Below are 15,268 nucleotides of genomic sequence, written 5' to 3' on the forward strand. Positions count from 1 at the left end.
CCTGGGCGGAGCCTGCGCCGGGCTGGCCGGAGCGCGTCGCGAGCGGGTGCTGAGGCCCGAGCCGCGGGACCCGAGCGAAGGCCGTGCCGAGTCCGCTGGGCCCCGCCGGGCCTCCCCAGCCGCCGCCATGGGCAGTGAGTAGCGGCGGCGCGGACGCCGACGGGCCGCGCACGGTGGGGCAGGCGCCCGCTCGGGGTTGCCCCCCGCCCTCGCCGGGTCGGGGAGGTGCGGGCCGCACGGGGCCGCTGCGGAGGGCGCGGGCCGGGGGCCTCTGCCGAGGGCCTCCGCCAAGGCTCCTCCAGCCACGCGAAGGCCTCGCCCGGGCCGGCTGCGGGGCTGGGACCCGGAGGCTCGGGGTCTGCGCTCGAGGGGTGACTGGGAGCGGAGGACACTGCAGGAGGCCACAGGCTTTGGGGGCGGGGAGTCAAGGAACCGGGCGAAACCTGGACCACTTTTAATTTTTCAGGAGCTTAGGAAACTCATATTTTTATTCCCAACTCAGCCTTCCTTGGCATGTTAGTTGTGATGAATGAAGCTCCTTGACTTGTTTCGTTTTTCAAAAAGTGATGCATGGCGTGTATTTTAGGGGAGGAAAGGAGGCAATCGGTGGCATAGCGTTTTCCTTAGAATTTTCATTTCAGCCATTCTGTCGTGTTTACTGAAAACTCAACGTGTGTCACGTTGTATAAGCCTTAGGGACCAGGCCTTGTATAATGGGGATCTTTGGAGGGCCCCCTCCCAAATCCTCAGCACCGCATCTCTTCACAAATACACTTACAGAGCTGTTCAGGTGATTGCTGGGCGAATGGTTTACCGCAAACCCAAACTGCACCCATTGGCCAATTAACAGAAAGGAAGCAGAAGAGACCCTTGGCCTTGAATTTGCAGTATAAAGAGTTAAATTCTGCAACAGAATGGACAAGTGGCAGACTGGAGCATTGCTTGAACACGAGTACTCCAACACATGATCACAAGCCAAGAAATCTGGGAGGGTGGCTTGAGGTGGGAAGGAAAAGAAGTGAAGGATTCTAGGAAGTTTCCTGATGTGATTGACATTTGTTTTGCATTAGAGATGAACACTTTTATAATTCAGATCTGCTTTCCAAATAGTCTGAAATGATGCTAGGGTAACAGACATCTGCCCCTGAGATTTCCCGAATTCTCCTGTCACACATCAGTGGCTGCCGTCACTTTGAGAGGTTTCATAAAAAGAGAGCATAGTCGGCTTTTGGCTAACTGCCTCCGTGTAATTACCCAAGTTTGTTTTAAAACAATTTCATGATGTTAGTATACAGAATCCAATGTTGGTAAGGGAAGACGATCATAACTAATAGCTAGCTGTGTCTTCTTGTTTTTCTGCACATTACAAACGCTGGCAAAGGCTGAGAGATTATCATCTTCATCCTCCAGTTCTTTGGCAGGACTGGACTTAAGCCATGCCATACAAGAGTGTCTATCCTTAAAGAACCTTGGTTTATCTTACTTTGAGATATTATGAGTTGTCTGGGAAAACAGTTCTTTCCTCATGAAATGTAATGGTCATTCTTTGGACTGATTATTGTAAATAACACAAGTACTTTGAAGATCCTTATGTGGAAGAGCGACGAAGCAGTGAATTCGGTGACTTAATGAAATGAAGTAGGGATTGTATACAGTACTTTAAAAACCTATTTATAGAAGACTTCGTGCTCTTTCTCACTGACGCATGTCAGTATCTTTCAGTCCCAAATGGTCAGTTCTGCAGTTTCTGCCCCTTCCTGTTGTGCTTTCCTCTTTCCTCCTCTGATGTGTTCTGTGTTCTTGCATTGTCTTTGGGTAACGTAGTAGCTTGTGTTTGCTCTTTCTGCTGTCATGATGCTCACTAAAGGATCACTCTTCTGTGTGTACAAGGGGGCTGGGATTCAGGCGTGAAGAAGCAAAGTCGTGGTTAAAGGCGTGCTTACTTGTTACTTGCTTCTACTGACCAGCCCTTGAACCTTTGGATTCATTTGTCGCTTGAATTATTTCTCTTCCCTTCTATATTTGGAATGGAGAGCATCATGATTAATTCATTTTGTGGGTGGGGATGGGATGGATTGCCATTAAAAGAGAACATTTATATTTGATTCTGTAAAGGGATACAGAAAACTTTAAAAACTTTGTAATAGGGGCATTTATTCTTTTTTTCTTTTCAACAGTCAAATTTCTAGAAGTTATCAAACCTTTCTGTGCTGTTCTACCAGAAATTCAGAAACCCGAAAGGAAAGTAAGTAGACTGTTTTGGTAATCTAGAGGGTAGCTAAATGACTAACTCTGTGAAACTAGCTACAATAATTTATTTTCCTCAACCTTTTTCTGGTTGTGTTTGGAGAAACACTACCTGTTCCTCCTCCTTTCAAGAGGAACAACGTGAATGAAACTAGTATAGACCTTTTAAATCTAGATGGACTGTCTCCTGGTTTCAAAAATGACTGTTCTGTAAGTTGTAACATTTCCAAACCAAGGGTTTCTTTGGCCTGTGTGTTGGGTAAAATACAGAATTCTCCTCTTGTGATCGACCGCGCTCGGAATGACCCGGTCTGCTGGGTTGTTTTACATAAATGGATTGCGGCTGTGCAAGTATGTATCTCCCATGTCTTGATTCATTCAGTGCAAAGAAAAATCACAGCAGTGCATTCAGAATATATTGTGACCACATCAGATTGTCTCTCCATCATTGTAAGCTTTTGGAGCTGAGGCATTTAAGTTCCAGAAATATTGTTAATCCCAAACTGGCCAGTTCCCAGACATTCCTCTTCTACTGTACTTGCAATTTCTCACAAAACTAACCAGAATAGGGACATAGAGAGGAGCAAAACTTTTGTTAAAATTACTGTTTCCTTTAGAACTATATTTCTTTTTTTTTTATTGCTTTGAGGTTATAAAAATACTTGTTCCAATTACATGTAAGGCATCCCAAGAAACTCTTGCTTTTCATATTCTGTGAAATATCTGTATTACAGGCAGGCCTAGCTTTGTACGATACGGTGTTAACTGAAATGTGTGCATTTTGGATCTGTCTTTTCATCCTTTTTAGTTTCAGTTAAATGGTAAAATGCATTGAGGCCTGCCTGTATTTACATTACCTAATTCTTGGAAAAGTAAAGAAAGTTATGTTTGAGAAGTTCAGCTGTTTGCTTTAGCTGCTACTAACTAGGTTGAGAGTATTTTAAGAGTAAGTAATAGGAGCATGTCATGATGTGGAATGTTGGTTAAGCTTTAATACGGATTTTTGCTTTGTATTTGCTATTTCTTGGTTTTGAGTGATCATTCTTTGTGTTTTGTTGCACAGATCCAGTTTAGAGAGAAGGTACTGTGGACTGCTATAACTCTCTTCATTTTCCTAGTATGTTGTCAGGTACGTAACCATAATATTATATAAATGTCTATACTGTTGTTCTAAGTTCTTGGTTGGTTATAATTCAAGAAACTTATTTTAGTTAAAATAATAAGTATACTGGGGGGGTGGGAGGGGATAGACTGGGATTTCAAAATGTAGAATAGATAAACAAGATTATACTGTATAGCACAGGGAAATATATACAAGATCTTATGGTGGCTCACAGAGAGAAGTGTGACAATGAATGTATATATGTTCATGTGTAACTGAAAAATTGTGCTCTACACTGGAATTTGACACAACATTGTAAAATGATTATAAATCAATAAAAAATGTTAAAAAATATACCGAATTATTTTAAGCATCATTCTTCTTGATCTGAGTTGATAGTGAAAATGGTTATCTTTTTCTGCTGTATATTTCTTTCGGTTTACTGGTGGGTTTGAATGTTATTTCCTTTTTTTCCTTAGTTTTCTGTTAATGATCCTTACCCATTTTCTTCTTGAGCTTTTTAAAAATTGATTTATGACAGGTTTTTATATATAAAAGTGTTAAACCTTTGACACGTATAGTACAAATATTTTTTCATTTTGTTTGCTTTTAATCATGTTGTAAATAACAAGTATTATTTAGAAATTCCCCAAAATCAAATTCTAGAACCCCAGGGATATACTGTGTTTATACATTAATAAAGTTCAATGATTTTTTAAAATAAAATTTTGCAGAGATTAAATTCATAAAATGAGGATAAAACGTGACTTTGCCCATCTCACAGGGTTGTTGGGAGGAATCAGATAATTTAGGTAAAGTTTTAGCGGATTTTGAAAAGTACCAATATACATGTAAGAAAGTTTTAAAAAATTATATTAGGAAGCAATAGAACAAATAAAGTCTATGAGCTGAGGAAAAGCCAAATGTATTTTTTTGAAAAGTGAAATGATTTGATCATTAAAATATTTTAGTATCTACTTAGGTGAAAATTCTTCTGGGTGGTCAGGGAGAATGAACTTTTAAAGAAGTAGGAAAGTAGAAAAAAGAATCATCCACATTCCTACCATCTTCTTTTGGCATTTTGGACATTCCCCCCTTTATTAAAAAAAAATTCAACCTTTTCAAGGTGTAATTTTTGTACAGCAAAATGCACTCATTCATTGCTTTTTTTCTTTTTTATGTGTTTTTTCTTCCTTTTTTTCACTTTTTTAAGTGCACACCTTGAAGAATTTTGACAAATGTCCAGACACCTATGTACCTACTACCTCAGTAGATATAGAGCATTTCTGTCACTCCAGAATGTTTCTTTTCATCTTTCTTAGTCCGCACCTCAGTCCCAGGCAGCCACTGACACGCTTTCTGTTTCTGTGATTTGATGTGTCTTTTCTAGACTTCACGTAAATGCAGACTTACAGCATGACTCCTTAGTGTCTGACTTCTGCATCAGCTTTCTGAGACTCATCCATGTTGTCCCTGTGGCAGGAATTCATTTCCTTCTCATTCTCAGGAGTATCCTGTGTGATCATATCAGTTTGTTCATCTTGTCACTTGGTGGACGTATGGGTTGTTTCCAGATTTTGGCTATAACAAAATAAGTTGCTGTGAACATTCTTGTACAAGACTTTCTGTGGATATTTGTTTTCGTTTCTGTTAAGTGAATGCCTAGGAGAATTGCTGGGGTTTATGGTAAATATATGTTCAACTTTGTGAGAAATGAACTCTGTCCCAAGTGGTCGTGTCAGCAGGTATAGGAGTTCCAGTTGCTCTGCATCCTTGCTTACTCTTGGCATTCCTGAGCGTTTTAATACTAGCCATTCTAATGGGTGAGGTGTTTTTGTTTTTTTTAATTGAAATATAGTTCATTTATAATACTATGTTGGTTTTAGGTGTACAGCAAAGTGATTCAGTTATATATATATATTTTTCAAATTATTTTCCATTATAGGTTATTACAAGATATTGAATATAGTTTCCTGTGCTATACAGTAAATTCTTGTTGCTTATCTATTATATGTATAGTGGTTTGTATCTGTTAATCCCATTCTCTTAATTTATCGCCCTCTTCCTTTCACCTTTGATAACCATAAGTTTGTTATCTGTGTCTGTTAGTCTGTTTCTGTTTTGTATGTAGATTCATTATAAATCAGTTTCAAACTTAATTTTGGGGGGTGGATTAGGTAGGTTAGTTGGTTTGTTTGTTTATTTTAATGGAACCCAGAACCTTGTGCATGCTAAGAATGCACTCTACCACTGAACTATACCCTCCCCCAACAAACTTCATGTATATAACACAGTTTTATAAAATACTTTATGTAATCTTACAGATACCACTATTTGGAATCATGTCATCAGATTCTGCAGATCCTTTCTACTGGATGAGAGTCATCCTTGCATCCAACAGAGGTCTGTGCTGCTATTCTTTTTCCCCCGTGCTAGTACTGACGTCAAATAGATGTGGAAATGTGGAAACAACTGTTTTTTGATGTCTGTGGGGGGGATATGGTAAAAGAAACTCATTGCCTCAGAGACGAGACCAACATGGAAGTAATTACAAAACTGTGTATTTACTGTAATAATAGAAATACGCACAGAGTGTAAAGGCACAACAGAATGGAGTGAAGAGTACTGTCTAGAGCTTTGTGATGCGTTCTCTCCCTAGAAGAATGCAGGTAGTACACACTCCTACGTGTGGGTTTTTCATAAAATCTCAGGAGATCTCGTGGACCCTCTGACACGTAATCTTGGGTTTGTCATGGGACTGAAAGACCCTGATGTGCAGTGTCAGGGAGGAGGTGATGCTGGGAGAGCATTTGAGGTGGAGTTCAGCCTGTGGACCGATGGGAGAGAGACAGACACCCAAGTGAAAGCGTGAGGCCGCAGGACACAGGCTGGGTGTTTGGGCAGGGGATGCTGCCCTGTGAGGCTAAGAGACAGGAAGGGGCTGGATCAGGAGGGGCTTTTTGAGTGATTTTTTTTTTTAGATTGAGAAAGTAATATTTGTTCGTTATAAAAAAAATACAGTGACATTTCAGATTGATACAAAGCTGAAAATGAAAGTCTCACTTCTCAGGGGTAACTCCAGGGAAAATGACAGGTAAATATCCATCCAGACCTTTTCTCTCGTGTGTATTCACATCTATGAGTTTATATACTTTTTTTAAACTAAAAAATAAGATCTACTATAACTATTTTGCTACTTGCTTTATTATTTAATATCTTTGATGAGATATTTCATTGATGGCCATATACATACCCATTATATGGATATGCCATGATTTATTTAATCATTCCTTCAGCAGGTATTTGTTGAGTTCTTACTATGAGCTCAGCTTTGTCTCAGTACTGAGATTAGCAGTCGTCAAGACAATGTCCTTGTTGTCATGAGGTTATCATTATTCTACCTGAGTCTACATGAAGTGTGTCTTGAGAGAGGTAAGGGGCACTTGAGCAGAGACCTGCAGGACAGAGAGAGAAGGCCATGTGAAGATCTGGGGAACATTCTAGGGATAGCAAGTGCAAAGGCCCTGAGGTGTGAGTTTGCTTAATGTGTTCCAAGAACAAGGGAGAAGACAGTGTGGCTGGAAGAAAATGAGGGAAGGGGGAAATGTGGTAGGATGTGATGCTGCAGGTGAGTCCAAGAGCCAGATCATGAGGGCTCGCGGACAAAGTAAGGAGTGCAGTCTAACTATGACTCCAGGCCTTCATGGTCGTCTTCTGTCATACATTGCATTTTTCTCCCCCAATTTTATATCATAACCAATGCTATCATGAACGCTATCACACTTCTGTACATTTTTACATAAGTTTAACTGTTGACAAGGAATGTACACTTAAATTTTTGATAGATAATGCTTAATTATCTCCCAGAAGCCTTGTATTATCTTACACACTCTGCTCTGGTGTGTGAGAATGACCGTTTCTCTTCCACCAGCGGATGACATTTGTCCTTGAGTCTTTGTGTCAGTCAGACAGACACACACTGGCGTCTGCTGTCTTATGTGCTGTGAGCTTGAACGTCCTCTTATGTTTTGGCTAAAGTTTCAGAGTCACATAGTACAGATTTGGGGGCTGGGGTCCTCTCCTATATCTTCAGTATTTTCCTGAGAAAGAGCATTATTGGGAGTGACCACATCATTTATCTCTTTTTAAATTTTTCTATATTTCTGTGTGTTTTTTTCCCCTCTGTTTTCCGTGTTGTACCATCCATCCTTGAGCCTGTCTTGGACCCAGTAGTTTGTACCTCCCACACCCCCATCTCTGTATCGCCCCTCTCCCCGCTCCCTACTGGTAACCTCTGTTGTTCTATACATCTGTAAGTCTGCTTCTTTCTTGTTATATTCACTAGTGTGTTGTATTTTTAGGTTCCACATATAAGTTATATCATACAGGATTTGTGTTTCTCTGACTTATTTCACCTTTGTTGTTTGTTCATTTTAAAATTCATTTGTAGGAATTCTTTGCCTGTTAGAGATCTGAGCTCTTTGTCGCTTGTGTTTGAATATTTTTCTTTTACCTGTCCTTTGCCACGCAGAGGGTTCGTAGTTGTATCTAGTCAGATCGTCCATCTTTTTCCTTGTGGCTTTTAGATATCTTGTCATGTTTAGAAAGGCTTTATCTTTTTCAAGATTAGAACCATACTCACGTCTAGTACTTCTAGTACCTTTGTTTTTTGTCTTTTATGGTTAAATGTTTTTAAATATCCGGCCTTTATTTTGGTGTAAGTCATGGGGTAAGGAATCTAGGCTTAATCTTCTATAAATGGCCAGTCATTTGTCAAGGCCCATTTATCCTTCTTTTCCCTACTGAGTTGAAGTGCCATGTTTCCTAAGTGAAATGTTTATTAAAGCTTAATTGGATTAATTTTTAGACTAGATCCATTTGATAGTTAGAAATTTTGGTGATTTGATGTAAAAAGAAATCTACCTACCTGCCCACTAGCTTTAAGAATAGAACATGTTTTTATCTTTTACCACTGAGGAAGTATCTAAGAAGACATGAAGAATCCTTTTAAGATAGAATCTTTTCTCACATTAAGGGCACCTTTTCAGCATTTATAAAAGCCAGGATTCAAGGTTGTAATCTGAGTGGGGAGGGTATAGCTCAAGTGGTAGAGCGCATGCTTAGCATGCAGGAGGTCCTGGGTTCAATCCCCAGTACCTCCTCTAAAAATAAACAAACATAATTACCACCCTCTCCCTACCTCTCCCTCTCCCAAAAAAAGGTTGTGCTCTGACAGAATGACCACATGGTCTTGGCTGTGTGGAATTACTTCATTCTGCATAGTGTCTTACACACTTGGTGTATTTGGTTTTCTTATTTTTTTAATTAAAAGCATAGTGCATGTTTTTTGTAAAGAAAAACTTAGAAAATAGAAAGGCAAAAAAAAGTTTTTTGTCCATAATCTCACTGGGTAAAAATAACAATAAAAACATCTTGATAACCAGACTAAAATAACAGGAAATGATTTTCCACTTAAATATTAAATGAAATCAAACTGTACATTACTGTTTTTGAATGTTTTTTCCTATTTACAGTGTCATTAACATTTTTCACACCTCTAAATATTCTACAATATTGATTTTGATGACTTTATAAGTTTAGATTTTATATTAGGGGAATGACAAATATTCTTAAATAGAATTTTTTATTTATTTAATTTTTGGGCTTATATGTAATTTTAAAATTTTGCGTTAAAATATTTAGTATAAATTTCAAAAATACAGTGATATGGATGGAAATCTTGGACGATTTCTTTCAAAGGATTTTTTTAACAGTTTAAGTTTAGATTTTACAGGAATTTAAGTTTTTATAGTTTTTATAGTAATTTTGATTTGTTGCTTTATTGTGAGGTTGTGTTAACAAATAAGAGGGTTTTTTTTAGCAATTAATATTCAACAGATGAAAATTTGCTTGTTAACATTTAAGCATGTATTTCAGTAGACATGATTAAGGGCTGGGACACTTTTAAATTAATCTGCATTGGGTATAGTAAAGATTGTTTACTTCTTTCCCCTTCCTTTCCAGGAACCTTAATGGAATTGGGGATCTCCCCAATTGTAACATCTGGTTTGATTATGCAGTTGTTAGCCGGAGCCAAAATCATTGAAGTTGGAGATACACCCAAAGACAGAGCCCTATTCAATGGAGCCCAGAAACGTGAGCATTAACACAATTAAATAGCCTTTTCCAAATTTGAGAATTTCGTGGTTAAGATTCTTCTAGTCCCTTTTGTCTTTGATTGTAAGCGTGTACTCCTTCCTCCCCCATTTTTGTCAGTGTTTGGTATGATCATTACCATTGGGCAAGCCATTGTGTACGTCATGACGGGCATGTACGGGGACCCTGCCGAAATGGGCGCCGGGATCTGTCTGCTCATCATCATTCAGGTGAGGAAGCCTGCATTTTACATGCACGGGCCGGAGACAGTGTGATCCTCTTTTCTTTTGTAACAATTCTTTAGGCAATTGATATGTTCCTTTTCTTACTTCTGAATTATTTTACTCATAGTGTTTTGACTGTTGTAAAAAATTTAAATTTATTGTAATAGCCTTGTAGATGTGTAAATAAAAGGATTACAGATCAGCTGTATTCCACTGATTCTAAGATGCACGTTCCTCACATTTTGATGTCTCTGAAATCAGGATGTTTTGTTAGAGCTGCTAGTGTCCTACAGTTGGGGTCAGGTGGCAGTTGTGACAGTCACGATTGCGGTGTGTGTCAGCAGGGTCACAGCTGTTACATTGTTGGTATATGACACATACACACATACATATACTTGAGATAACGTGTCGGTGAGTTTAATTGCTGTTTAAAATGTCTTCCAACAATCTGCTGTAATTTGCTATTGAAATGAAAAGTTATTGTGTATAAAGGCACAGAAAGAGCAAGCTAGATGGTAGACATCTATGTCTAACTCTAAGCTTTTTTCATAAGTAGAAAATAAAAGTTCTTTGTAATAAGTTACTGTGTCATAGTTAATTGGCAGTATTTTTTTCTTTCTTAGTGCTACACAAAATAATGGCATTACAAATACTACTACTTTATAGTCAGTGAAATACCACATAAACATACCTACATCGAGTCTATGGAGTTTTAAATGGGTACTTTGGAATGGAATTTTTAAAGGCCAACATAATTTTCCCTCTACTAAGTATCTTAAAATATGTAAAATTTGGAAGGTATTTCTCTAAGGTATAATCCTTTAAAAATCACTTAGAGAATTTACCCAAGAACGGGTTGTACTTGAGTTATATAACAGTTATTTATTGGATTTTGAAAAGAAGTTTGCTTACGTTAAACACAACATCTAGAGTCCTGGTTATCTTGGAAATGCCTCTTGTTCACGATACGAAATTAAGATTAATTTAGGAAATTTTTTTTAATGATCAAAAGGATCAAGGTCAGAAAATAGTTCAAAATAAAACTAAAATACCAGTTTTTTAGTATATATATATATAGAAAGAGAAGTAACAACCATTTCAGACTGGCATGGTTGACTGTCTTTTTTTCATAGGAAGCAAATCATAGTAAGAAGATCATTGAGTGAGTGTGACTGAGAGCCAGGAGAATGGGATTGTTGAAGTATTTATTGGACATCATATCAGTACAGAGGGCTTTTCTAATGAAATGGAAATATTTTTGTCTTTTGACTAGGGGGGATTTTTGAGGGACTATTTTATTAGGTAGTTTTCTGAGTCCCAATGGGTTCCCATTTGGTATACATTACATTTCTTTAAGGAATGACATTATCTTACTTCTCCATTTACAAAATACTTGACTGGCAAATTTATAACCCTTCTAACAGGAAGCAGAGTTGCAGTGGATGGGGAGAGCAGACCCTCTGAAAGCTGGCTGTGGTGTCTTTCAGTGCTCTGGCTCTTTTCACATGCTTGTGGGCGTGTGAGGAAATTGATATACCCGTTGTTGGCTTATTTTGTTTCTTTCTAGCATTTGCTTTATGACTCTTGGTTAGAATAACCCAGATTTTTAAAAGACATTCAGAATTGGCATCTAGCTCTTAGAATGTTACGCATCAGTAAAATTTCTGTAGAATTTTAGTAAGGTATGTCTGTAGTCTTAAGGAACCTCAGCTGATTGATTTCTGGGTTGGTTAGTTCAAGTCAAGTTGGTTGACTTCTTGTGAAGTCAGTTACGCATTTGAATTGCTATAAAATGGAGTTAAGCTGTATTTTTTTGCAGTACTGGAAATGAAGGAATAGTTAAGTACCAGGAACGTAACAAGTCGGGTGGATATGTGCTAGGCTGCGTAAGTTCCGGTGCACAGATACTTGTCTTGTGCTTGCTTCTTTGTTAACTACAGAGAGATCTTTCACGTTTGATCACCGGTGGGTAGTGACCTGCTGCGCCTCTTTAAGGCCTTGCTAACCTCGACAGTGTGTGGATACACAGCAGACATATGATTGGATCAGTATGTTTTCACCTAGAAATTTTGAAAACTATTTGCATGCTGTTATGTAAGGGACTTTTCACCTTAATTATTCTTGTTTCATGCACATGGTCAGTGTCTTCCCACTAGTGAGTTTTGAAATCAGAATAGTGGGTCTTGATTAAAATTTTTAAAACAAATAGAAAGTGCCAGTGTGCACGGCACATAGTAGAGGTGAGTATTGTTTTGTCAGACTGGGTCATGTGTGTGCTGTGTGTGTGCTCGCACGCATGTGCAGGGTTGAAATGTAGTATTATTTTTTATACCTTTAGAGATGTGTATGTATTGAACATTCTAGAAAAGCAGAGTTAGTATTCAGTTTTTTTTTTTTAATCACTGGGTTCTAGTCAAAGAGATGCTGTCAGTTCCTGATTTCTCATTCCTCTATAGACATGCATGCTTTTTTACGGTCCTTTATCTTATTTATTTAATTATAAAAACCATTTCTCATTTAGGTTTCTCTATAATTCCTTTGTCCAATTAGAAAAGCATGAGTTTGATTTTCACTGGATATACACGAATCACTCTATAGTCAGATGGACATTGATGTGAACAGGGGTTTGGAGAATTACCATTGTTTCACAGTTACCTGTGTGACCTTGGACAGGTCATTTAATCAGAAGCCCATGGTCACACTTTTTGCGTGGCCGGTAGTTTGTGGATAGCTGTCAACGCACCATACAGGGCTGGGTGTCCATATTTATGACTGGGAGTGTGTACTTGTTACATAATTGTCAAAATAAAATCTCAGTAGTCAAGTCCTACCTTGTCTTTTATCCTGTCAAAGTGGTAAACTTGGTTTTCAAACAGTAAAGGGTTCATGAGCTCTCTTAGAAGTTTTGAGAACTTAGAATGAAGGTGACTATATGTCTGTCTATGCATGACTGGGACACTGTGCTGTACCCCAGAAGTTGACACATTGTAACTGACTGTACTTCAATTTAAAAAAAAAAAAAAGAAGTTTTGAGAATTTTACCTTTTTTACAGTCCATTGAAAGTCAAACTGAAAGACTGTAAGTAGACAAGCTAGGCTCTGTACAGCCATTGAAATGAATTAAGGGGAAAAAAAACCCAAACCCCTGTAAGGTAAGCAGGTTTCGAATGGTGCGCTGTACTCCTCTCTCCACGCTGGGGTGTCCGGTGAATAGAGTAAGCGATGAGGGTGGGCAGCTTTGGAGCTGGGAGGGTGGGCGTGGCATCTCCTCGCTCCTGTAGGAGGGTGTCTCCGAGGTGGGACAGTTGAGGCTGGGGGCATAGAAGCACATTTTCTTCCCCTCTTCATTAGGTGACGCAAGTGCAGGGAAGGAGTCACGTGACCGGGGAGGTCCTTGCAAGGCTGTGGATTATGTTTAATTGATGCATGCTCTTAATGAAATGTGTTCTCCACAAGGAAAGTTAAGAATTTTCAATTTCACATAAAGTTAGTATGCTTTCATTTCTTAAAAAACATTATGAGCTTAACCTGGTAAACCCTTAATTATCTTCAAATTTACATTCAATTTTTGTCACTATATGCGTCGAATGCGTTTTTACATTGTTATAATCTGTGTATTTGTTTGTGCTTTAGTTTTCGCCTTACTCTGTATGTGTTTTATGTTATGTATAACTTAAAAGTATCAGCATAGTTCACATGCTCTTCCTTTAATGGCCTATGAAGTTGAATCTTGTTATTTTATCATAATTCATTTGGCCTTTCACTTACTTGAAGCTACTTGGAATGCTTTCAGTTTCTTGGTGTCATAAATGCTACAACTGAACGTTTTTGTTTTAGTGTGCCTTTCAATAGGCCTTACTTAACCATTGTTAAGAGAAGCTCTTTAGATGGTGTATAAATACACTTTAAAAGTCAAAATGTCTGCTTTATAATGTAACAACATTGCCAGCCCTCTGATTCGCACACTTGGCTTCTGACTAAACAAAAGTCAGGTTAAAAGATGCAGGGAGTCATCATAGTGATGCTGCACAGTGAGGTTTTAATGTGGAAAGTGCCCAAACTTTGAAAACAGCCAGTGGTATTCCCCTCCCCTTTCTTGAGTTTGTTCTTGCTTCCGCTTACTTGCCTTTCTTTCCCCACAGTTGTTTGTTGCTGGTTTGATTGTGCTGCTGTTAGATGAGCTGCTACAGAAGGGTTACGGCTTGGGGTCTGGGATTTCCCTCTTTATTGCCACCAACATCTGTGAAACCATTGTCTGGAAGGCCTTTAGTCCCACTACCATTAACACAGGCAGAGGTACAGTGCACGGTGCACAGTGGCTGCAACTGCTGAGCGCGGCGGGCGGGGTGCTGCGCGATCCGGGGGTGGGGGGAGCAGGGCGCGCCCGGATATGTCCTGGTTTGCTGTCCCAGGCGACAGCGGATGCCAGTCGTCCCAAAGCCAGTAAGCAGAGATTGGTGGAGTATGAAATACTACTTCAGAAAGAGGAATATCTAAATTTTACCCTCTGCTCATTTGAAATGTCAGTGGTTGCAGACATTTAAAAAAATTTATTTGCCTAAGCCATTGCTGTAGAAGTCATTGATTTTGACTGATTTCAGCATTCCTGGGGGGACAGAAAGGTAGTGGATTAAGATTTTTCCGATGAAAACCCTGTTACTGTCCCATCGGGGAGCACTAGTACTTCTGCTGCTGTCCTTGGCTTTGTACTGGCGCCTCAGTTCTGAAATGTTTCCTTGTCTTTCCCTTTATCCATCTCCACTTCTCTCACATGCCATCCAGGATTTGTAATGGTTAAAGCCGAACCTGGTCCCAGAATAGCAGTGATGGTTTATTGATGTACTTGGTAAAATAAACTGAAAGGCAGGCTGGATAGAGTAACACAGATCTTTTGGTTCTGACATCTTTATTCTCTTTGCTGCTGCCTCTCCCCATCTCCCCCCCACTCCACCCCCAATATTCTCTTCCCTTCCCTAAAGTAAAAGCAAGGCAAATCGTTATGAACTAAATATTTGCTTTGGTTTATTATACTTTGTTTTCATCTAGAATAGTCTCTTGAGAAAACTTCAGATTTATACTGAAAAACGATACATTGCCTCAGTGGTCTGAAAAATACCTTTCAGAAGCTCCTCATGTGGCTGTATTGTAAACATTGATGAATTATTTTGACTCATATGTTCTACCTTGTACTGGAGCTTCAAGGTTATTTGTTTTGATCTTTGGAGCAGCTTTGGGTCATGAGGCTAGAGCTGATTGCTGTCTCGCTTTGCCAGGTACCGAGTTTGAGGGGGCAGTCATAGCGCTCTTCCACTTACTGGCCACCAGGACAGACAAAGTTCGGGCTTTAAGGGAGGCTTTCTACCGTCAGAATTTACCCAATCTCATGAACCTCATCGCTACAGTTTTTGTGTTTGCTGTTGTTATATATTTTCAGGTAAGCATACTTTCTTCACTGAAGTGGGGTGTGGTTTTTGCTTGCTCTTAAAGAGGAGAATGCCATTTGAAACGTCAGTAGCTAACGAATCAGTGCTTCAAAATC

At 39.1% G+C, this 15,268-nt stretch overlaps 1 protein-coding gene across 2 annotated transcripts in view; it reads left to right on the plus strand.

Moving 5' to 3' along the window:
- The window catches only part of SEC61A2 (SEC61 translocon subunit alpha 2), a 20,969-nt gene continuing 5,701 nt past the window's right edge, over positions 1-15,268 (plus strand). For both annotated transcript variants that reach the window (XM_032473825.1, XM_032473826.1), the window contains exons 1-8: positions 1-134; positions 2,178-2,245; positions 3,311-3,376; positions 5,674-5,752; positions 9,374-9,505; positions 9,626-9,735; positions 13,872-14,025; positions 15,003-15,163. In XM_032473825.1, the coding sequence (XP_032329716.1) occupies positions 128-134; positions 2,178-2,245; positions 3,311-3,376; positions 5,674-5,752; positions 9,374-9,505; positions 9,626-9,735; positions 13,872-14,025; positions 15,003-15,163 (777 nt within the window). In that variant the 5' untranslated portion in view covers positions 1-127. The remainder of the gene's footprint in view (positions 135-2,177; positions 2,246-3,310; positions 3,377-5,673; positions 5,753-9,373; positions 9,506-9,625; positions 9,736-13,871; positions 14,026-15,002; positions 15,164-15,268) is intronic.

The sequence above is a fragment of the Camelus ferus genome, chromosome 35 (assembly GCF_009834535.1).
Source record: "Camelus ferus isolate YT-003-E chromosome 35, BCGSAC_Cfer_1.0, whole genome shotgun sequence".
NCBI lineage: Eukaryota > Metazoa > Chordata > Mammalia > Artiodactyla > Camelidae > Camelus > Camelus ferus.